Below are 22883 nucleotides of genomic sequence, written 5' to 3'. Positions count from 1 at the left end.
CACCTACAGACAGCCTGTACCTGTTTTACTTAATCATATTTATTCGTAACTTTTATTTTTGTGTTAGTTCTCCTTAGTTCTTTATCTCTTTTTATTTATTTCCTCTCATTTTATTTTTAATAGTTTTTTATCATTACTTTTTTAAATTTGTGATATTGTATTATTACCTTACTAATTTCTTATCTACTTTTGATCTTAATTTCTTATCATTTAAATCTCAAGTTCTATTTTTATCTTTTATTCACTGTTAGTTTAAATTTTCTTTTAATTTAAAATGATTAAATGTAGTTATTATTTTCTTTGTGATGTCAATCCCTGTTTTTGTAAATGATCGGCTACATTGAAAATGAGGGTTGCCCTCAATGTACTTCCGAGTCAAAATAAAGGTTAATTGATTGAAAGGTATGAGGTGGGTCACCTTGGTGAATTCAGAGTTTTGCAGGTTGACCTCTGAACCCCAGCAGCCCCCCAGAGCAGTGAGCATAGCACAGTCTGCTTCTGTCTTGGAAAAGGTCTGAACCTGCGGACAGGGCTTTGCGGGAGAGGGTAGATCCTCTGGCTCAGAGCAGGTGGGAGTGTGGAGCTGGAGACCCCGCAGGAGAAGGTGGCAGGCCTCCAGATCAGCCTCCCAGATCCGCTCCAGGGCTGGACTTCCGCAGCTGACCGGAAAAGATCAAACAGGCTGTGACCAAGTGTCAAAATCATACACAGCTTTTTAAACAGTGATGAAAATGTAGAGCTGTGATTGACACTGTTGCTCTCCAAGAAACTGACAGCTTTTTATTGGAACGTTCCATTCCACCTTAAATGGTGTTCACAGGCACCAGACTGTGGACTGAGAAGTTAGTGAAGCTTTAGTCTTTTTCGCTCTTCACGAACACATTCAATCAGTGAAGATACCAGCTGTGTGGATCTATCAGGCAGTTTCTACGAGGAACGTTAGACCAATTTATCATCTCTGCTCATGTGGAGCATCTTCTCCACTGCAGGTCAGATAGAACCTGAAAACACGATTCGAGACACAGAACCCAGCGGAAGCCAGAAAGAAAGTCCAGCAGTGCCGACGCTGTCTGTACACTCAGATTATCAAACAATCAAAACATTCAAAACCACAGATTCAGAGCAGAACCACTGATATTTACTTCAATGAAGAGTCAATGACATCTTAAATATCAAAGCTAGTTAGAATGCACTTTCTTAACTAATACGATACTGTTTTTACCCCTGTATTGAGGGGAACAAACTCAATTCCTTTATTTTACAGTAACATTACACATATTTAAAGACAACAAAGGGGTTAACAACAAAGGATAAGAGTTTGAGTACATTAATAAAAAGCATGTGCTTGGTCATAATGTCTCTTTAAATCTCTTTTTAAACATTGAGTATTATTTATTTGTCGTGAGATTTCGCAGAAAGATGTTTTTTGCCTAGAAGCAACATTGCGCGACAGTTGAATGGATTTAGCCAGTCACAAGATCTCACCACTTCAGGGAACATGGCACTATATAATTTCTTCCCACTGTAGCACAATGTTGTCTCAAGATAACATACACCAAAATGACCCCTGCACACATTATTGTTATTATTATTATTATTATTATTATTAATAATAATAATAATAATAATAATAATAAGCACGACCCTGAGGGAGAAGCGGCTTAGAAAATGGATGGATGGACGAATAATAATAATGTTTTTTAAATTAATAATCAGGTCTGAAAAAATAAATCAATAAAATAAAACAGATCTTTTTAATTGCTCTCGTAATGCATGCAGTACAGTGTTAAATTTCAGTGTGATACAGTATCGGTATTAGTGCACTACACTCTTAAAAACAATGGTTCTTCAAGGGTACTTCAGTAAGGAAAATGTTTCTATATAGAACCATGAACACTCAAAAAAAAACCCTTTGCATGATTAAATGTTTCTCTGTTTGATGAAATGGTTCTTCAGATTGATGGAGGATGTGTTGTATATGGTCCTATACAGCACCAAAAATCGCTCTGCTATTGTTTTGGTACGAGCTTGTAACAACAGAAGACCCCTTTTTGGCGCCATGCAGAACCATTTCCAAAAAGTTTCTATATAGAGACATATACCCATTCTCCATCAATCTGAAGAACCGTTTCACCATGCAGAACCAATAAAGAACCATTTAGATATGACACCGCTTTCTTTGCTAAAGAACCCTTGAAGAACCATCTCTTTTTAAGTGTAGTATTGTTATCAGTGCACTGCGCTACTACTATCACCCCAAAAAAAGCAGTCTGCCCAAACAATGAACTGGCAAGCGGTTCTCAGTAAAGTGCTATGCTGTGTGAAACTCAAATGGGCATCTTGAGGACCATTAAGGACCTCTCCTCCTGTAGACCCATCTCCATGTTTCTATGGTGAATAACGAAGAGGAACTGACAGCAAGCGGGCAGGAGAGAAAAGGAGGGAAAAGTGACCGTTCCCCTCCTTCTCTGACTGCTAGACTGATCACCTTGGTAACAGACAGAGCTTCAGGTTTTAAACAGGAGCTCTGTGAACAGAGCGGACAGAACCATACACTAAAGCCTCCTCCTGACGGCAGCACACGGCGCCTCGCTGTGTTTGAGGGGGAGGGCTGAGATCTCACCACGCTAAATTACACCAAGCCTCTTTCACCTCTTTAGAGATCTGAAACTGAGCAGCAGCTTCTGAAGCACCAGAGGAAATTACTATTCTAGCAGGGCTGAAATGATCAATCAACAAAATGCACATCACAGTAATCAAGACGATTGACAGTTTTGATTTGGGGGCAGTCATGGGCTGGAGGTCAGGGAACCGGCCCTGTGGACGGAAGGTCGCTGGTTCGATCCCCAGAGCCAGGTGAGGTGTCCTTGAGCAAAATGTTAAATGCGGAGGTGAAAATTCCCCATTGTGGAACTAATAAGGTTCACTTAACTATCATGCTATAGTGTATTTATATTTTATTCAAATAAAACCATTTTGGGAGCTTAAGTAAACCTTTTTAGGTTAACAATGCTATTAACAATGCTATTTTATTCTGGACATCACTTCATAAGTAATAAGAACCATATTTAACTGAAATGAATCTAAAATGTTTTATTGAGTGAAACAGTAAAAACAGAACAGAACTGATCAATATATAGTCAGATGTCAGTGTGTCTGTCTAACCGTAGCGAGATGAATTGAGTGTAAAGCCCTAACCTTGCCGATTGTAGTTTTCCATCTGAATTGTTTATGGGTCTCTCACACTCAAGCTTTAATCTCAGAGCGTCAGGCGTTCTGGACTTCAGTAAATATTACAAACGTTCTCTCTATCATTTTTAGCTGAGAAATTGAGGAGCCTCTCGGCTTGTAGGCAGAGACCACGGCGTCGCCTGAAGCAGCCGGCCGAGCGAGGACCTCATACTCTGGCTCACTACACGAGAGGTGAGGGACTCAGTAAGTTCTGACCTGTTTGTCTCATTATTTGCATTTATCTGTATATCAACATAATAAATGACAAAATGAACACCCTAAGAATTTAAACCTGTATACCAGATGAACCAGGATATCATCCACTAATTATCGGTTGACAATAAGAAAGCATTGACAAATATTGTGGCTGAATTTTAACATCCCCTAAAATCACTTTGTCACATATGAAGAGGAAAGGGACTCGATCTCCCAGAATCACCTGGGAGATCACATGACTATGACACTTCCTACTTCCTCTCACAACACACACACAGACTCCATAACCCAGAATACAACGGATGATCAGCTGACTCCAGGTTCTCGCACACGCTCCTATCAGCGTTCTCAATCACCGGACTTCTGATGTGTTTCACCTGTGGGTTTTATTCATGTGATATCCCAGTTAGCATATAATCCTGGGCTTTAGCTTTAGTCAGTGTGAGGTGTTGTTTTGATGGCAACTACTGAGAGTTATTCTGATTGTCTTTCTGAGAGAAAAGGAACCCAGTTAAACCCAGAGCAGCGCAATACATTACAATCCATACTAAACTAGTGCTGTATAAAGAGACATGAGAACCGTCCTGTGCTTTAAGAACCCGTCATGAATCAGACGTAGGCTTTTTCTTAGGACCTTCATCAACAGCACACTTAACACACTTAGGAAGATTTTAAGATCGAGGACCAATGTTTTTAGACAGCATAACCAGTTTATAAAAGCACAATGATGCTACATCTTACACACCTGCGTCTGTAGATCAGCCTGCTGAATGAAACGCTGCCATGACACAAATACTGAGGCTGTTTATACCATCAGCTGCTCAGTGAGGGCTCTTCAGTAAAAGGGAATGCTTCTATTTAGAACCCTGAGTTCTGTCTAGAACAATTTGCATGGTGAAACAGTTCTTCAGATTGATGGACAATGTGCTGTATGTGGTGCTATATAGCATCAAAAAGGGTTCTGCTATTGCTACAGTGTCTAATTGTCTATTGATAGTGCCACGCTTGTATCAACAGAAGAACACTTTTTGCTGCTATGTATGTATTTTCAGAAAGGTTCTATATCGAACCCTATACACATGCCTTCTCGATGAATCTGAAGAACCATTTCACCATGCAAAGAACAATTTAAGCATGCATATGGTTACTGAGTTTTTATGGTTCTATAAAGAAACATTTTCTTACTAAAGAACCCTTGAAGTACCACCTTTTTAAGAGTGCAGTTCAGGATGTTGAGGTAAGAGGCTGAGATATGTGTCCAGAGTTAAGGCAGGATGTGCTTCTGTAATATGAATCTGTAAACCACCTAATCGTGTGCTGGTGAGATCTTAATCTAGAACTAAAGAAGGAAGTTCTCTGTACCTCAGCTCCAGAAGTGCACTGAAAAGGTGGAACATGTTCTATAAAATAGCGATGCAGAGGGAATAAGAGTCAGTTGGGCAGAACACAAGAATTAGTGAGAAGACCTCTTACCTGTGCAGTCGGTCCTCCAGGAGCTCAGTGTACTTAACAATGTTCTCCTTCAGGTTTTGCTCTGTTAAGAAAAGAGAACCTCCATCAGAATACAGTGAACAATGAAATCAACACTGAGACACATGCTCCTTTTCTCCTCCTTTTCTCCTCCTTTTCCCCTTCTTTTCTCCATTTTTCCACCAGTTCTCCTCCTTCTCGGTGTGAAAACAGCCTAAAATACTCACTTTTAGTATCATATAATCATGTTTAAGATTTCACGCTGAGTTCCTGGGACTTTAAACTCTACTACTAGATTAACGCATAACCGTACACCTTCATGATTCCTCTGGAGGCTATGACTCACCGTACTGAGCTTCTCTCTTCTGCAGTTCCTTCTTCAGCTGGCTGTGCTGCTCCTTCATGTGGGCCAGGTCATGAGCACTCCCTGCGCTCAGGGTCTGAAGCCTCTTTGCAAGCCCCTCCAGATGATCCCTCTCCTCATATACTGACCTCATCTCTGTCTTCAGCTCCTTCGCAGTGCTGAAATCACTCCCTACACCAACAACAGCAAATTACCACTGGGAGGTCAGATAAGAGTAATGGCTCGTTCACTGCTCTGCCTTAATGCTCTATGCTTGATGCTGAGTTTTTGATGACATGATTATGACACTAACAGGATGGACACCTCAGAGATAGCAGATGAGGGGTGGTGATTTCACGGTCTGTAGCTCTAATTTTCTTCATGTCAGTGAAGAAAGGGCTCATTGGAAAGGACGCATCATGCTCTACTGACCTGGGGCGTTTGCCGTTGTTCTAACATTTCTCAGCTGATCTACAGAGTTTCAAAGTTCAGACAATGAACATCTTTATCTTCGATTTCCTGAAGACTACAGTAAAAGTCCTGTCTGGTTGTAGAGGGAGCATAACCCCCTGTAATGCTGTAAAGTGTGAAGTCAGTTACTCTTATTTTTGCCACGTTATGGTGCTCTAAATTTCTATGGCTCTCAGGACTTTCATCATGGGCAAGCGTCTCGGCAAGGCTGTCTAGGGTGTGCCTAAGTCAGATACACATTTGCGAGATTCCAGGGGTTATATCCCTGAAGGCTAGCAATGCTATCCCTGTGGTTTTATTCACGGCATCATCAGCGATTAGTCAACATCAACTTGACTTTAATCACATAAGAGTCGTGCAGTTGTGCAGCCCCTCGACTCTGGTAGTAGGTATTTCTGAGGTCAATAAAAACTGAAGAAATACAGATCCAATAAAAAAGGACACAGTAAATATCTAACGCCATCTAATCAAAGGGCTACCACAGAAACAATTTACAGTACAGTGAATAAAGTCACGAGTGATATGACTATGTGGTTCTGTCAGGGTGGAAAATCTAGACAGTAGTGGGATCTTTGCAGTACCTGAAATAGCTGCCAGCTTGACCTCATGCAGAGCCAGCAACTGCGTCTCACTCTCACTAACTTTCCTCCTCAGACTACTGCCCAGCCTCTGACTCATCACCACCTAAGAGACAGAGAGGCAGACGGAATACATAAACAGAAGGAAAGACAGAGACCACCCTTCGTTTATTTAGGTGACTAGTCAAAACAGCCAATAAGTACAAGTTAAGAAAAATAAAAGGCCTTTGAAAGTAGTGACTGATTTTCACAGATGTGTTTCTCACTGTTCCTCTGACTGGCCTTTAACGGTTCTCTGTGACCACTGGTTAATCCAAATAATTCTGTCCAATCAGAGACAGGCCTTTTTATATTTCTGTATGCTCAATGTTTAATATTAGTGTTAAAATCTTATTTTTTATTCATATCACTTCTGTTGTGTTATTGTTTGCTGTCTGGTGTGGTCCAAAGGAGGATGGGCTCCCCTTTTGAGTCTTGTTTCCTCTAAAGGTTTGTCGCTCTTGATCTGAGGGAGTTTTTCTTGCTATTGTCATCATTGATGCTCATCTGGGGCTTTTCTTTTCTTTTTGTCTTTAAGCACTAAAATTTAGTGCATCACCCTTTATCTTTATTATAGCTTCAGTTCTTTTCAGGAGACTCACTTTCAGTTTGTCAACTGGACTCTGGGATGGACAGGCAATTGTCCTGATAAAAAACAGCAGCTTCATTTGATTGCAAACATTCTTCTTTTTTGAGAGATGCAAGATTTCATTGTCTCATCCAATCAACTAGTGAAAAAGATTGAATACTTAATTGGTATTCACAGAGGAACCAGCCAGTACTCGTCTTTTTCCCCTATTGCAAACTCCATGTTGTCCAGCTTGGATGAATTTCAGGCATTAGGATGTGACTGGAAGGCTAATGTCAGCTTTGTAGCATTTGGGTTTTATGTAGTATGCGTTTATGTTTTGGCCAAAGTGAAATTCAGTCTATTTTCAAATGCAAGTGATCAGTATAGTGTAGACTCTGCCTTCTACAGTGGTATGCAAAGGTTTGGGCACCCCTGATAATTTTCATGATTTGCCTTTATAAATCATTGGTTGTTCGGATCAGCAATTTCAGTTAAATATATCATACAGCAGAGTGATATTGGGAAGTGAAATGAAGTTTATAGGATTTACAGAAAGTGTGCAATAATCATATTAATTAATTAATAATTACTTAATAATATTTAAACAAAATTAGGCAGGTGCATAAGTTTGGGCACCCTTGTCATTTTATTGAATTGAATACCTTTATCACTAATTATTGGAACACAAAATTAGTTTTGTAAGCTCAGTGACCCTTGACCTACATACACAGGTGAATCCAATTATGAGAAAGGGTTAAGGTGGCCAACTGCCAGTGTTTCTCCTCTTTGCATCTTCTCTGAAGAGTGGCAACATGGGAGCCTCAAAACAACTCTCAAATGACCTGAAAACAAAGATTGTTCAACATCATGGTTTAGGGGAAGGATACAAAAAGCTATCTCAGAGATTTCAGATGTCAGTTTCCACTATGAGGACAGTGTTGGAGATGGAGCTGCCGGGTAGAGGGAGAAGAGGTAGACCTCAGAGAAGGTTTATGGATGTAGTGAAGGTGGACATGGAGATGGTTGGTGTAAAAGTAGAGGAGGCAGTGGATAGGGCAAGATGGAGGCAGAAGATCCGCTGTGGCGACCCCTAAAGGGAGCAGCCGAAAGAAGAAGAAGAAGAAGAAGAAGAAGAAGTTTCCACTATGAGGAACATGCAAGACCACAGGCACAGTTCTAGTAAAGGCCCGAAGTGGCAGGCCAAGAAAAATCTCAGATTGGGGCTGTGTGGCCAGTGCAGATACTGGGAATCTTGTTAAAGTTGAGGGTCACATGGATTCCAGTCAATATCAGCAGATTCTTGAGGACAATGTTCAAGAATCAGTGACAAAGTTGAAGTTGCACCAGGGCTGGATACTTCAACAAGACAATGACCCTAAACACTGCTCAAAATCTACTAAGGCATTCATGCAGAGGAACAAGTACAACGTTCTGGAATGGCCATCTCAGTCCCCAGACCTGAATATTATTGAAAATCTGTGGTGTGATTTAAAGCGGGCTGTCCATGCACGGAAACCATCAAACCCGACTGAACTGGAGATGTTTTGTAAAGAAGAATGGTCCAAAATACGTTCAACCAGAATCCAGACTCTCATTGGAAGCTATAGGAAGCGTTTAGAGGCTGTTAATTCTGCAAAAGGAGGATCTACTAAATATTGATGTAATTTTTCTGTTGGGGTGCCCAAACTTATGCACCCACCTGCCTTTGGGCAAGACTCCCAACACTACCTTCGCCTATCTGTATGAAATGATCAAATTGTAAGTCGCTCTGGATAAAAGCGTCTGCCAAATGCCATAAATGTAAATGTAATGTAAATGTAAAGATGCGCTGAATTCAGATTCCAATTTCAATGAGGAGCCAATACCTGATATAACAGTCTGTGCAGCTGAGCTGGTTTGTGCCGTAGGAGCAGCGTTTAGGTCCAGCAATTCGTACAATAAACTTTAATTACTGAATTTCTTTGTCTCTTGAGAAATTGTGCTATTTTTCAGCACACTGAGATGTTTTTATTGAAAGTTTGTGTTATATTCCTGTACAAGGGATAATAAATCTAAACTTAAGAATCTTGTGAACTGAGAGCTCCCCCTACAGGATGATGGGGGGGTCTGGACTCTGGGGCGGTCAGTCCATTTTCCAGCTTCTTTGTTTGATGTGTCTGTCTCCTTTTCTCAGTGAGGTTCTTCTTGATCAGCTACACATCCTTTTAAGACCCACAGCACTGAGTGGTCTTCTCACAGTGGAAGGATGGACAGAAACAAGTGTGAATGTTTTCAGATCTGAAGCAGCTTGATTTTCTCCTCTGCCTCAGAGATCAAAGCTTTCAGTGCTGTTTATCTCATGGGGCAGGTTTTGGGTCGACCAGCTCTTGCAAGTGGTTGTTAGGAGCCACATTTTCTCTGTAGCTTTTAATCAGTTTTGAAAACTCCTCTTTTTCCCCCTTTGTCTTTCTCCTTCCTTCTCCGAATGGATTAACTCGTATCTAATCTCCAAACAAATATCTTCTTAAGTCATTGTAGCTGCTCGTGTAGAAGATTCGTAAGGTGAATCTGAGTAGCTGTTTGTGTGAATGTTAGTGTCTGACTCCCAGTGACTCCTTCCAGAAACTTGCTGGAATCGCTGGGTTTAAATGTAAAGAGTGGACAAATTCAATATTTTTATTTTTTATATTACACTAGATGTGTAGGCTACTGTGTGATTTTCTGTTGAACATATGTTTTCGGTTTTGTACATCCTTTTGGACTGGAAATGAACTAAACAAAGGGGTTTCAGCACAACCTCTGGTGTAAACAGTATATAATCGATGATGGTGTCACTGTGAGGAGGTCTTACTTTTGCTGTTGCCTCTTTTATGGATGAAGTCAATCTCTGCTCCTGCTCCTGTAACCTGTAAAAAAGGGAGAAAGATAAGATGTCAGACACAAACAGGAACTGCTTAAATATCAGATTGAACAACCTCTGTCACCTCAGGAGCTCTTTGTACCAAATACTGTTTTTCAATAAGTGACACAATTAATAGCGTAACGTGGATTTTATGGAGTCAGGAGAACGAGGAAACATCATCAATTCAATTCATTCCTCAAAATTTTACTAGCAAAGCTTTCAACAAATAGAAAATAAATAAAGAACCTTTTCATCGTGACATTGGGGCAGCTTAGCAAGAAGATAAGCTGGAGTCTATTGTGTGCACCCTTTAAAAAGGTGGTCCTTCAAGGGTTCTTTAGTAAAGACAAAGGTTCTATGTAGAATCATGAACACTCAAAAACCCTTTGCATGTTTAAACAGCTCTTTGCATGTTGCTCAGATGGATAGAGAATGTGTTCTGTGCAGCTCTATCGGGTAAAAAAAAAAAGCATTCTGCTATTGTATACAACACAGTACCTGACATTGTGAAAATAGAAGAACCTTTTTTTGTTGCCATATAGAACCATATACAACAGATTCCCCATCAGTGTGAAGAACCATTTCAGCATGTAAAGAAACATTTACGTTTTAGTGCACATGGTTCTATTTAGAACAGTTGGGACACACTTACCAAAAGTTTTTTAGAAGAAATTTCTTCTTATGCAGTTCTCATGAAGACTCTGATTCACCGATGTTCTCTTATTACTTCCTCCTGACTCTCTGATCTCTAAACTGATTTCTGAATCAGAGTAACAGAGTCTAGAACAGAGGAGTTTATCTCCTCCTGACTCTCTGATCTCTAAACTGATCTCAGACTCTTGTTGTTCTGGATGATGGTGTCTTTGTGGAGGCGGCGAGGCTCTGAAGGTGAGGCCACACTGATCTGATAGTGTTTGACTGTTCGGTGCTAATGCTGTAAACGAGTAAATTGTCACCACTGTGAGTAATGGATCATAAAACGGTTTGAGGGAGTCAAATCCTGAGGTTCTAAGCTTTCCAGTTCACTGCATCACTGCACTGCTGGACGATCTAATGCATAAAAACAGAAGTGAAGGATCGACAGAACTGTGCTGGCACTTATACGGTGATCTAGAACAGGCCGTCTCTGCCATTTAATCTCCTCTCATGTGATCTGAGTGTTGCTGATGGATTAATCAATACGCAAAGAATGTGATCTAATTAAGCTGAAAATGGGTAGATTTATATTTTTGAGATAAAAACACATTAATCGGAATGTAATTTACACATCAGTCAAAATGTGTTGCTACTCTTAATAAAGAAGTCAATAATGGAGGGGGCTCACGTGACCCTGGCGAGGATGGCTGCATAGTGTAGGAACTCCTCTCAGTTTCGCACAAAAACTACCCCAAACATTTACAAAGTTTGATTATGTCAAATCCTTTGTCAGTCAGGGAATGCGACGTTTTCACTAAAGCACGCAAGACAAGTTCGCGACTTGCGAAAACGACGCCGTCGGCTGGGGATACAGAGGCTAACAGCATGGCGAGTGTAGCTGAGGTGCTAACCGAGCTAAAAGCTCTCCGTTCTGAGTTTGGTTCCAAGCTCGACGGAATACACAACCGCCTGGGCGACTTGGCGAACTCTGTCACGGTGATAGAAAACAAGCTAGCTGACATCAAAGGAGACGTCACGGCCAACAGAAAATGCATCGAGGAAGCCGAAGCCCGTATATTAGCGGTCGAAGAAAAGCTCGACAAAACTGAGTCAGCGTTGGCTTCAGCTACAAAGCGGCTCGTGTACCTGGAGGCAAAGACGGACGACTTGGAGAACCGCGCGAGGAGGAAGAACATTCGGGTGTTCGGTCTTAAGGAGGGAGCTGAAGGTAGTCGCCCACTCTTAGATTTTGTGCACGACATGCTTCCCAAATGGTTAGACCTGGGGTCCGACAGATCCTTCATACTGGAAAGAGTGCACCGTACACTGGCACCTGCTAGACCTAACCACAACCGAGCGGTTCTTATCCGTTTCCTCAAATTTCAAGACAAAGAATTCGTCCTACGTACCACAAGGCAACGAGACATCACATATGATGGAACCAAGCTCTCATTTGCCCAGGATCTCTCTGCAGAAACGATCAGACGGAGGCGCGAGTTCGACGGCGTCAAGAAGATCTTTATTGATATGGGGACTTTCCGCGGGTTCCATCTTCACCCGTGTAAGTTGAGGGTGCTACACCGCGGAAAGATCCAGCTGTTCGCATCACCGCAAGAAGCCGAAGATTTCTACCGTAATACCAGTGCCAGGTAGACTGAGTGGTCACGTTAACACTATGTGTCTTTAGGGAGAAGGGGTGAGAGTTCACACTGATAAACATAAGTATAAGCGTATTATCCCAAACTAAGCTCGACTGAATTATGATGTAACTATGTTACAGTGATCAGTGGCACAGGACATTGTAGGCTAAAGCTACAAAAGGTTCTTATGAGGTTTAGTGTTCAGTTTTTTGGATAGGTTAATGTCGTTTTGTTTCTAAGCGTAGCAAGTTTGCTTGGCCGCATTTCTACTTTAGCAATGGTTGTATGTGTCTGCTGTCCTGCAGAACTGTTAGTTCTGTGAAATAGGCACTCTTTCTTTAAAATAATTAGATAATAATTCAGGTACATTGTGCGGTGTTGGGGTGTGTGTGCTGTGTGCCAGACTAGTTGAGGCTCTATTTGTTAACAGAGGGCTGTCTTGTCACCTGGGGACAAGGCTTTTACTTTGGGGAGTGGGTTGGAATTTTTTTTTTTTTTCCCCCAAATGGTCAACCATTACCAACATGACATACAAATTTCATTATGGCTCACATCCTTAATGTGATGACATTTAATGTCAGAGGTCTAGGTCACCCAATTAAACGTAAAAGAGTAATCTAGATAAGTCTTCGATGTTAACATATAACCCTAATGCATCAAGGACCTTAAGTGTGGCCGCTAGAGAAGCAGGCCTTGTTGATGTATGGAGAGAATTCAATCCCACGTCAAAAGACTATACTTTTTACTCAGCCAGGCACAAAACATATTCCAGATTGGACTTTTTTCTTCTACCTAAAAATTATCTTTCTTCAGTCATCTCTTGTAGTATAGGATCTATCCTTATATCGGATCACTCACCGGTTTACCTCCAACTCTCTCTTGCTCAGCAGACATACCAAACTAAGTATTGGAAGTTTAACTCTTCACTTCTTACAAACACAGAAGCCTGCGATAATATTAGACTTTGGCTGGAACAGTATAGATAGGATAATGCAACCTCCCCTGTCACCCCTGCTCTGGGACGCAGCTAAGGCTGTGATTAGAGGACAGCTGATTTCATATACTTCTGCTAAGAAAAAGCTGGCAATTAAAAAAGCAGAGCAACTTAAAAAGGAGCTTCTTAATTTGGAACAATCTCATAAACAGTCACCTACAGATGAAAATTTCAGGAAACTAAAGTCTGTTAGAAGTAGCCTTAATTCTATTAAAACTGAACATGTTAAAAAACTTATATTTTTCACTAAACAACATTACTATGAATATGGTAATAAACCTAGTAGGCTCTTAGCATATCAGCTTAAAAAAGAACGTTCCGATCGCACTATAAAATGTATACGCAACAAAACAGGTCAATTAAAATATGATATACAATCACTACAGTCCTCATTTCTTGACTTCTACACAGTTATACACATCAGAAAATCCCCCAGAACCAGATATCTGTGCATTTTTAGAAAATATACATCTACCCTCAATTTCTGAAGATGACAAGGAACGTTTGACCTCTCCATTTACTGCAGAGGAGGTGTTGCAGGCAATCATGTCACTGTCCTCTGGAAAAGCTTCAGGAATGGACGGCTATCCTGTAGAATTCTCTAAGGCCTTCTGGCCTCAAATCGAACCCCTTTTTATGCCCATGCTTGCAGACTTTTTTGAAAACGGAACTCTTCCGGAGTCGATGAGGACAGCGGTGATATCGTTAATACACAAAAAAGATAAGGACGATACAGACTGTGCCTCTTATTGACTAATTTCATTACTCCCAGTTGACTTCAAGATTATATCAAAACTATTTGCCCATAGATTACAAGATTTACTCCCCCAGCTTATTGATGTAAATGGCTCCCTTTCCGAAAAGTCTGACTTGTCTAGGGGCTGCCGCCAAGGCTGCCCACTATCCCCGTATTTATTTAACTTGGCTGTCAAACCATTTGCAGCGGCCATACGGACTAGTGGACAAATTTCAGGAATTACTATTTGAAAGATGGACAACAGGATATCATTGTATGCAGATGATATTATGTTGTTCTTGACCAGCCCAGAGAAATCAATTCCAGCAGTATTGGATCTTATAAATACATTTGGAAAGATATCAGGTTATAAAGTTAATTTAACAAAATCCAACGCATGTTTATTAAGCTCCCCAGTATCTAGTGAACTCAAGAGTACATCACCCTTTGCTTGGGCACAGGAAAGATTTAAGTATCTGGGTGTGAATATGTCCCCTAAGCTTATCTCTTATCTCATATAAACTATACCCCATTACTTCAAAGAATCAAGGAGGAATTTGAACACTGGCATCTGCTTCCCATCTCATTCCTTGGACGAATCAATGTCATAAAAATGAATGTCCTACCACGACGTTGTTATTTATTTCAGTCATTGCCTTGTTACTTGGATAAGACTTTTTTTATATCCATAAATAAATTGATAAGCTCTTTTATCTGGAAGAAATCCCTACCTAGAATAGCTCTAAAAACTTTAACCAAATCCAAAGCAAAAGGGGGATTGGGACTCCCGGATTTACAGTTATACTATTGGGCTGCTCAGGTGAAGGGTTTGATTGGCTGGTTACAGAACCGTGGATCTGCTCGCTGGACAGATATTGAGGGAGAACTTTGTTTTCCTACCCCTCTAGATTACCTACCATTCATTACTAATATAAATGTATTACATTCAGTGCCAAGAACATTTGTAATTTATAATATTTTGCAGGCTTGGCAAGATAATAATAATAATAATAATAATAATAATACATTTTATTTCATGGCGCCTTTCAAAAACCCAAGGTCACCTTACAAAACAGAAAAAAGCAACAATAATAATAAATGTGAATCAACAATCATTTGAATACGTCAAAATAAAACAACACTAAAAGAGTCACTGTAAAACAACAAACCAGTTTAAAGAGAATATGCTTGCTTAAACAGGTATGTTTTCAATAGAGATTTAAAAGAGAGAAGAGAGTGTGCATTCCTAATAACTGGGGGGAGGGAATTCCATAGCTGAGGGGCACAGCGACTAAAGGCTCTGTTGCCCATAGTAACAAGGCGGGCAGAAGGAACAAAAAGATGAGTGGAGGATGAGGATCTGAGGGAACGGGACGGAGTAGAGATGTGTAACAGTTCAGACAGGTAAGGAGGAGCAAGGTTATGAATGGATTTGAATGTGAGAGTTAAAATTTTAAAATTAATTCTAGCTTCAATGGGTAACCAGTGGAGCTGTTGCAGAACCGGGGTGATGTGTTTTCTGGGTGGAGTACGAGTAATGACCCGGGCAGCAGAGTTCTGGAGAAGTTTCAGTTTATGGAGAGTCTTATTCGGGAGACCAAACAGAAGAGAGTTGCAGTAATCTAACTTGGATGTGATAAGGCTATGGACAAGGACAGCAGCAGCATGAGGAGTAAGAAAGGGACGAAGTCGGTTAATGTTACGCAAGTGAAAGTAGGCAGAACGGGTGATAGAATTAATATGAGATGAAAAAGAAAGCGTACTATCAAGTATGACACCCAGACTCTTTACCTGTATGTAAGATGTAAATAAGTTCTGTGGTTCTTTTGGCAAAATATCTTTGTTAGCTCCAATATCCTCCAATCCGGATTTGCCGCCTTCAGTCGGTAAGTCCCTATTCACTAACTGGAAAGAATATGGTATATACAAGTTTCAGAACTTGTTTAGTGACGGCTCCCTTAAATCTTTTTCAGATTTAAAATTGGAGTTTAAAATTCCGAAACAGGATTTTTATAAATACCTACAAATTCGGCACTTAATTACTACACTGAAGAGGAATGGGCGTCTGTCTTTGAGGCTGTCTGGTTTGGAGGAGATTTTGGAAAGTTCCACGCCATTGAAAGGAAAAATTTCCCTACTCTATAGTACCTTGTTAGACAACCATAGTTCCTCTTTGACGTCACTGAAGAGTGTGTGGCAGAAAGATTTGGGATGTGTTCTCAGTGATGAACAATGGGATACTATCTGTCAGAATGTCTTTATCTCATTGTCTAGCAACAAAACAATTGAACAGAACTATAAATTCTTACATAGGATGTACCTCACCCCAGTTCGTTTAAACAAAATATACCCTAACTCATCCTCCAGATGTCATCGCTGTAAAATGTGCTTAGGGTCATTTATTCATGTTTTTTGGTTTTGTGGGGCATTAAAACATTTTTGGAAAGAGATACATGATTTAACTGTTAAGGTTTTGGAAATCCCAATACGTTTTGCACCCATATGGTACCTATTTGGTACTGATCTGGACAGGACATTGGATCCCACAACTGTCAAGAGGATTGGCTTAATATCATACATAGCAAAGAAGTGCATCTTGCTCAATTGGAATCAACAAAGGCCTCCAACACTCAGTCTGTTCAAAAAAACGATGAATGAAACATTGCAATTGGAACAACTTACTTACTGCTTGAAAGATAAAGGAGACATTTTTCAGAAAATATGGGAACCACTTATGGACCTCTGACTGTTTTATGTAGCCGGCACCGTCTGTTGTGATTGGGTAGTTACAGGATATGTATTGTGACCATTATTTATTTATTTTATATGTATGTGTATCTATTATTATTATTATTATTATTATTATTATTTTCTCTTTTTTTTAAATTCTATTTTATTTGATGGGGTTTTTGTTATGAAAAAACATAAATATGATAAATAAAGAATTATAAAAAAAAAAGAAGTCAATAATAAGCTCTTATTGAACTGAACTGCACTCATTTCGGAAATAATCAGTGCATCCAGCAATAACGAAGCTTCAAGCATCTTTCATACAGTGAAAGGAAACAGCAGCTCTCAGAAACTCTAACCCTTCACGCTGATATGTTTCACTCTGGCCCACCTGGACATTCACACATACTTCAACTGCTCAGGAGGCATATTTAAAAGGGCTCTCCACCAATTTTTCTAATTCTTTGCATACTTCCATTGTTGCAATGTAAGCAATGACATTCAAAGTGGTTTGTCTACAGTGGCTCACTGTAGACTAAATTAAATACGCCCTCACCTCAGTCAGAATAGGCTAGTCTGATTGAGGCCATTCGGGATACAGTTTGTAAATAATCCATTAAATAGAAGAATAATATCTATGTAAACACCTGTATCCAATTACATTCCCTATCAGAAAGTTTAAGTACGTTCTGCATGTGCGTCGCGTCATGGTGAAAGTTTATACCGTTCAACGTGGCGGAGCAGAAACTTGTCTGCAGAGGAGACGAAGTTTATATTCTGATCTTTCAAAAGACGGCGGTGGGACGGACATCCAGCTTATGTGTCTCAGAACACGACATCTTCCTCTTGGCCTTCTTTAATAAGGACATGTAAACACCTCAGTTATAATCTACACTTACCAGCTACTTTATTAGGTACACCTGTTCAATTGCTTGTTAACACAAATAGCTAATCAGCCAATCACACGGCCGCAAATCAATGCATTTAGGCATGTAGAGGTGGTCAAGACAACTTGCTGAAGTGCAAACCGAGCATCAGAATGGGGAAGAAAGGTGATTTAAGTGACTTTGAACGTGGCATGGAAGTTGGTGCCAGACGGGCTGGTCTGAGTATTTCAGAAACTGCTGATCTACTGGGATTTTCACGCACAACCATCTCTAGGGTTTACAGAGAATGATCTGAAAAAGAGAAAATATCCAGTAAGCGGCATTTGTGTGGACAAAAATGCCTTGTTGATGTGAGATGTCAGAGGAGAATGGGCAGACTGGTTCGAGATGATAGAAAGGCAACAGTAACTCAAATAACCAATCAAAATCTCTGAGGAATGTTTCCAACACCTTGTTGAAAGTATCCTACAAAGAACTAAGGCAGCTCTGAAGGCAAAAGGTGGTCCAACATTTTACTAGCAAAGTGTACCTAAAAAAGTGGCCGGTGAGTGTAGAATCAGAATGTATTCACAGCGACTGGCAAAAATCTTTGCATGTAAACACAGACACTGTCTTAGTCATCAGGCAGTGAATTCATGGAACTTTATTCACTGTAGGAACTTTCTGTGATGGAGCTTTTAGAGGTGGACATCAGGTTCATATCACCACCACTGTGAACAGTTCTGACTCGGTAAGTTTATATAGAATGGAGCGTTTCACACCGAGCTGCTCTGAACCACTCTGATTACATCTTAACCACTAAATAAACCACTAAGCAGGAGTTTTAAGTGTGAGACGCTCGGTTTCACGGGGTTAAACAGCATATTTGAGCAGCGTTTGTCCTACCTGGTGATGCTCGGTCCCGGAGACAGAGAGATCTGGACACGGTGCTTTGATGTGATTAGGTCCTCCAGTACTCGGCCGGTCAGGTGCAGCTGAGCTGGGCTGTAGCCTCTCAGCAGGGTTCCCTCCATCTCCATCGTCTCCAGCTGGAGCTCCTCCTGGGTCAGCTGCTCCTCCAAAGCCAGGCTCCGCTTTTGCAGTACCTCCAGCCTGAGCTGCAGCCCTGCCATCTCCCTCTGAAGAACACAGACCACATCAGTGTTACTGCAGTGCTGAGAATGATCCACCACCCAAACAGTACCTGCTCTGTGAGGGTCCATGGGGGTCCTGACCACTGAAGAACAGGGTTAAAGCGGGTAACAAAGTATCAGAGAAACAGATGGACTACAGTCTGTAGAACTACAAAGTGCACCTATACAGTAAGTGGAGCTGATAAAATGTACAGTGAGCGTAGAAACGAGGCGGTCAAAATGTTATGCCTGATATTAACATCAGGCATAACATTCTGACCACCTCCTTGTTTCTACAGTGTTAATTATATAATTGGGTTATTGTCAGGTTGTTTGACTCACCTGGATCAACTCTCTCTCCTGTACCAGCTGCTCTCGGCTCTCCTCGGCCCTTACGCGGCTCTCTGAGGCCTCTTCAGACGGTCTGTGTGAACACAATGACCTTCATCAGCATCAGAGGAACAGGACAAAAGCCTGTGCTGTCAGGGATGAGTTACACTTCAAACAAAAACACATTTCTAAGCAAAACAGTGTTTGCTCTGAGACCGCCCCCTGACTGTGACTGGTCCTCCCCCTGACTGTGATTGATTTTCTCCCTGACTGTGATTGGTCTTTATTTGTTCCGAGAACTCCCCCTGACTGTGATTGGTCCTCCTCCCGACTGTGATTGGTCCACCCCTGACTGCGATTGGTCCTCCCCCTTACTCTGATTGGCCCTTATTTGTTCTAAGACCTCCCCTAATTGTGATTGGTCCTCCCGCTGATTGTGATTGGTCCTAATCGCAGTCAGCGTCATTTGTTTCACTCTTGCAGCGTGTTTGTAGTAAACTTTCATTCAGTTCTTTTGTAAATGTTTTTATTTTTTATTGTTACCAGCTGAAGAATGATTACGCTAGCTCGCTTTCTTAATTCTAACAGTGTAATTTCATTAGAGGTTCCAGCACACTGAGCCAGAGGAAAGCACAACTCCAATACAATGGAACAGGACATGCTGATTTGGACAGGCCTCCTCTGACATTCCGCCACTAATGGAGCCCCAGCTGACTTCCTTCCTGTTTCAAGGCTTTTTTGAACATGCTTTAGGAATGCATGTCATTAAACACGGATTTATCATCTCGATCCAGTCAGCATTCTGCATATTCACCCCCCTCTGAATGCACACAGAGGGGAAGGTGGTCTTTAATAAAGTGGTTAATACTGTAAAGGGAAGCAGATCCATATTAGAGCCCAGATGCACCAACAGCTGTTGATGCAACAGCCTGACTGACGATCTCCTTCAGTCAAATCTGTTAAACTGCAGTGTAAAAAGTAAAAAATATATTGTTTTAATGTCCTACAAGCTTCAGATATCCATGTTTGAGCTAACCTAACAGTGAGAAAGTAAAAGTAAATCACTGTTAGCAGCGCCGGGGGAGAGGGGTGGTCAACTTAACAAAGAACATTTATACATTAAACAGTGAAACAGTAATGTGTGCTTTAATTTATGTTAGCGTGTAATGTTTTATTGGTCATTTACATCAGTATTAAACTTTTTGATACCTTATGGTAGGTTTTGTTCATAAGGCTACACAACCCCTACATAAACTTGTCATGACTATTGACATAACCCAACATAACTGTTTATGATCTTTTATTCCAACAGGCATGGTTTGCTATAAAGGCTACATTTTGACAGTTTTGATCAAAGTTAGCTATTACAGACGATGCTTATGTAGCCCTTTTTTTTTTACCTTTTATAGCTCTAGGAGTTAGAGAATTGTAAAATGCTTTGAAATGTTCATTATGTATACATGTATCAATGTGTACTTGGTGTTTGTTTTCTTTTCTGAAAAGTTATTGAGTTTAATGAAAGTTTGCTTTAATGGAAACTTTTCTTTTACTGTTCTGAGTTCAGTTCCGGGGACGTGGGCGGGGCTGAAGGAGTTCGTGGGGAAGAACAGTGGGGTGTCTGGTCGGTGAGCGAGAGAGAGACGCGGGAGCTGGGAGCAAGAATTTTGCGAGCGTTTTTCGTGTGAAAATTCTCTAAGTGAGGAGAGTGAAAGAGCTGATGCAGTGCAGGTCGGGGTGACAAACTAAACTGAAGCGTGTCCTCCGCTAATTAGCGAAATTAGCACCGTGTCGTTTGTCGGAGCAACTCGGCCAAGGGACGGAGAGACTGCTGGAACCGACGGACGCTGAATCAGTGCTGTGGACGGGACGGGACGTGCCGACATCCTCCTGTTTGGAACCTAGGGTCTCGCTTGTAAATGTTTTTGGGTTTTTCAGCCATTGGAAAGCTCCATGGCGATGCTCAAGCTGCCGGCTGACCTGTGAGTGACCGCTTACCGTTTGTTTTTTTCTCTTTGAGCTCCAACGCACGCCAACTGAGGGTAGCTCCCTCATAAACTGTGAACATTTGGGTTTTTTTGTTCTTACTCCACACGGAACACCAAATAAATGTACTGTAAAATCACTGTTTAACCTGTGGTTAAACCAAGCCCAATTTCACTAATTATTTTCCTTGATTTTTAGTTAGTAGTATGAGAAGCATAATTACTAGTTCTATAATTAAATCAGAACCAAAAGACAGATTGTGTTGCCTGTGACTTGGGGGTTTATGGTTTTAGTATATATTTTCATGTGTGTATTCATTTTTTGGACGGTCGTAGGTGCAGGTTCAATATAAGCATGCATGGGAGATTCAAGTAGCTTTGATTAGCTGCAATTCTGAGCCTGTAGGCAAAAATCACCTTAGCAAACCAGCCAATTATAGTTTAGTATTTGTAGGACCCACCTTGTACCTCCCATGCTACTTCAGGTCAAAACGTTAAGCACCTTTAGGCTCTTGTTGTTCAATCAAGTACCAGGTGGGGGCGCTACACTTATTAAAAACACATTTATAAACAGTTATGTAGGGTTATGTCATCAGCTTATGTAAGCGTCATGTAGTCTTATGAACTGAGCCTGCAGTAAAGTGTTGCCAACTTTTTCTAATTGGAAATACAACATTGATACATTTACTCAAGTACATCTGCTTGATGGATTTGTACTAAATACTGAGTTTTTCAAATGTCATGATTTTCAAATCATGACACTTTCACTTCTGCTCAAGCATATTGGAGATTTTTCTCAGTTTCATTTCAGCCACTCAAATTTACTCATTCATTTTTTTCTGTTTAATTTCATTCTATTTTGTTGGTGACAGCATCTGTACTGCTGTGACTGATCGCATCTCTGACTTTGGACCTTTAGCGCTGTGTTTTAGACCTAAATAATCACAAAAAGATAAGAACAGAGCCATACAAACCTCAGACAGATGCTGGAAGAAGTTCTACTGAAGTTACTTAGAATTGAAGAAGAATTTTGACCTGCTTATGTAAGTTGCATTTAAGGACTTTTACTTTTTTATTTTTAATTTTTTACTTTTTCTTTATTTTTGTACTTTTTAAGTATTAGTACTTTCCTTAGTACTGATTTTGGCTACTCTCTTTTTTCTACATGTATTTGTCTCAAACAAACTGATAAAAAAGGAACCCAGTTCATTTTCTGATTGTTGCATCGTAAACACATGATGTTCTTCGACAGCCTGACCTCCAGCTCAGTGCATCAGGGCCTGAACACCTGTCTGACTGATCTCTACTGAGGGCTAATGAGAAATAAGGTAAGCACTCTTTCTCACAGACCTGCAATCTGGATCCATCCTGCGGAGGGCACTGTGAATGGTGGTCCTGAGCCGCTCTAAAAAGCAGGTGACTCTGGGGTGTCTGGAGGGCAGTCCAGGCTTCAGAGAGGCCTTCTCCTTCATCAGCTCATCCAGCTTCTTACTGAAGCGCTCGGCTGGAAAAACACACAGGGTTCAGACTCTGAAGACTTTCTGGGTGGATTTACAGCTTTTAGACACTAAACTGTTTCAACCATTTATTGTCATGCTGTGTTTGGGTGGTCCCCTATTGATGCTCTACATCTACTGCAACAACTTTAATAAGTTTTCTGCTGATCTTCAGTTGATTATCAGCAACATAACGGTTAGGGTTAGTAGTAGGTTGTAGTAGTAGATGTAGGTTTTGCCTTGAGGTCATTGTTAGGAGTAGGTGTAGGTTTTGCCTTGAGGTCAGGGTTAGGAGTAGGTGTAGGTTTTGCCTTGAGGTCAGGGTAAGGTTTAGGTTTAGGGTTAGGGATTGAATAAACTTTTACACTGAACTTTGAGTTCAGTTGAATTTAATGGATATTTAGTTGAATGTCACTGAAAGGCAGATGAGCATTTCTAAAGCATCTATACTGGACCATCCAAATAAAGTGGTACCCATTTATCTCAGCTTTACAGGGGTCTGCCTGTAAAAACACCATACATCACTAGAATAGATGCAAA

The 22883-nt window shown here is 40.8% G+C and overlaps 1 protein-coding gene across 3 annotated transcripts in view; it reads right to left on the bottom strand.

Annotated features, from left to right (window-relative positions):
• The window catches only part of disc1 (DISC1 scaffold protein), a 58801-nt gene that overhangs the window by 19166 nt on the left and 16752 nt on the right, over positions 1–22883 (bottom strand). For all 3 annotated transcript variants that reach the window (XR_005130276.1, XM_017721370.2, XM_017721371.2), the window contains exons 4-11: positions 22198–22351; positions 18878–18959; positions 18309–18541; positions 9750–9804; positions 6313–6415; positions 5264–5452; positions 4921–4981; positions 419–659 (exon numbers count right to left, since the gene is read on the bottom strand). Coding sequence is in view for 2 of the 3 variants with exons in the window: in XM_017721370.2 (XP_017576859.1) it covers positions 419–659; positions 4921–4981; positions 5264–5452; positions 6313–6415; positions 9750–9804; positions 18309–18541; positions 18878–18959; positions 22198–22351 (1118 nt within the window). In the remaining variant the exon portion in view is untranslated. The remainder of the gene's footprint in view (positions 1–418; positions 660–4920; positions 4982–5263; positions 5453–6312; positions 6416–9749; positions 9805–18308; positions 18542–18877; positions 18960–22197; positions 22352–22883) is intronic.

This window comes from Pygocentrus nattereri, chromosome 5, assembly GCF_015220715.1.
Source record: "Pygocentrus nattereri isolate fPygNat1 chromosome 5, fPygNat1.pri, whole genome shotgun sequence".
In the NCBI taxonomy this organism is placed as follows: domain Eukaryota; kingdom Metazoa; phylum Chordata; class Actinopteri; order Characiformes; family Serrasalmidae; genus Pygocentrus; species Pygocentrus nattereri.
Note: the sequence above shows the minus strand (reverse complement) of the source record. Positions and strands in the feature narration are given on the sequence as shown.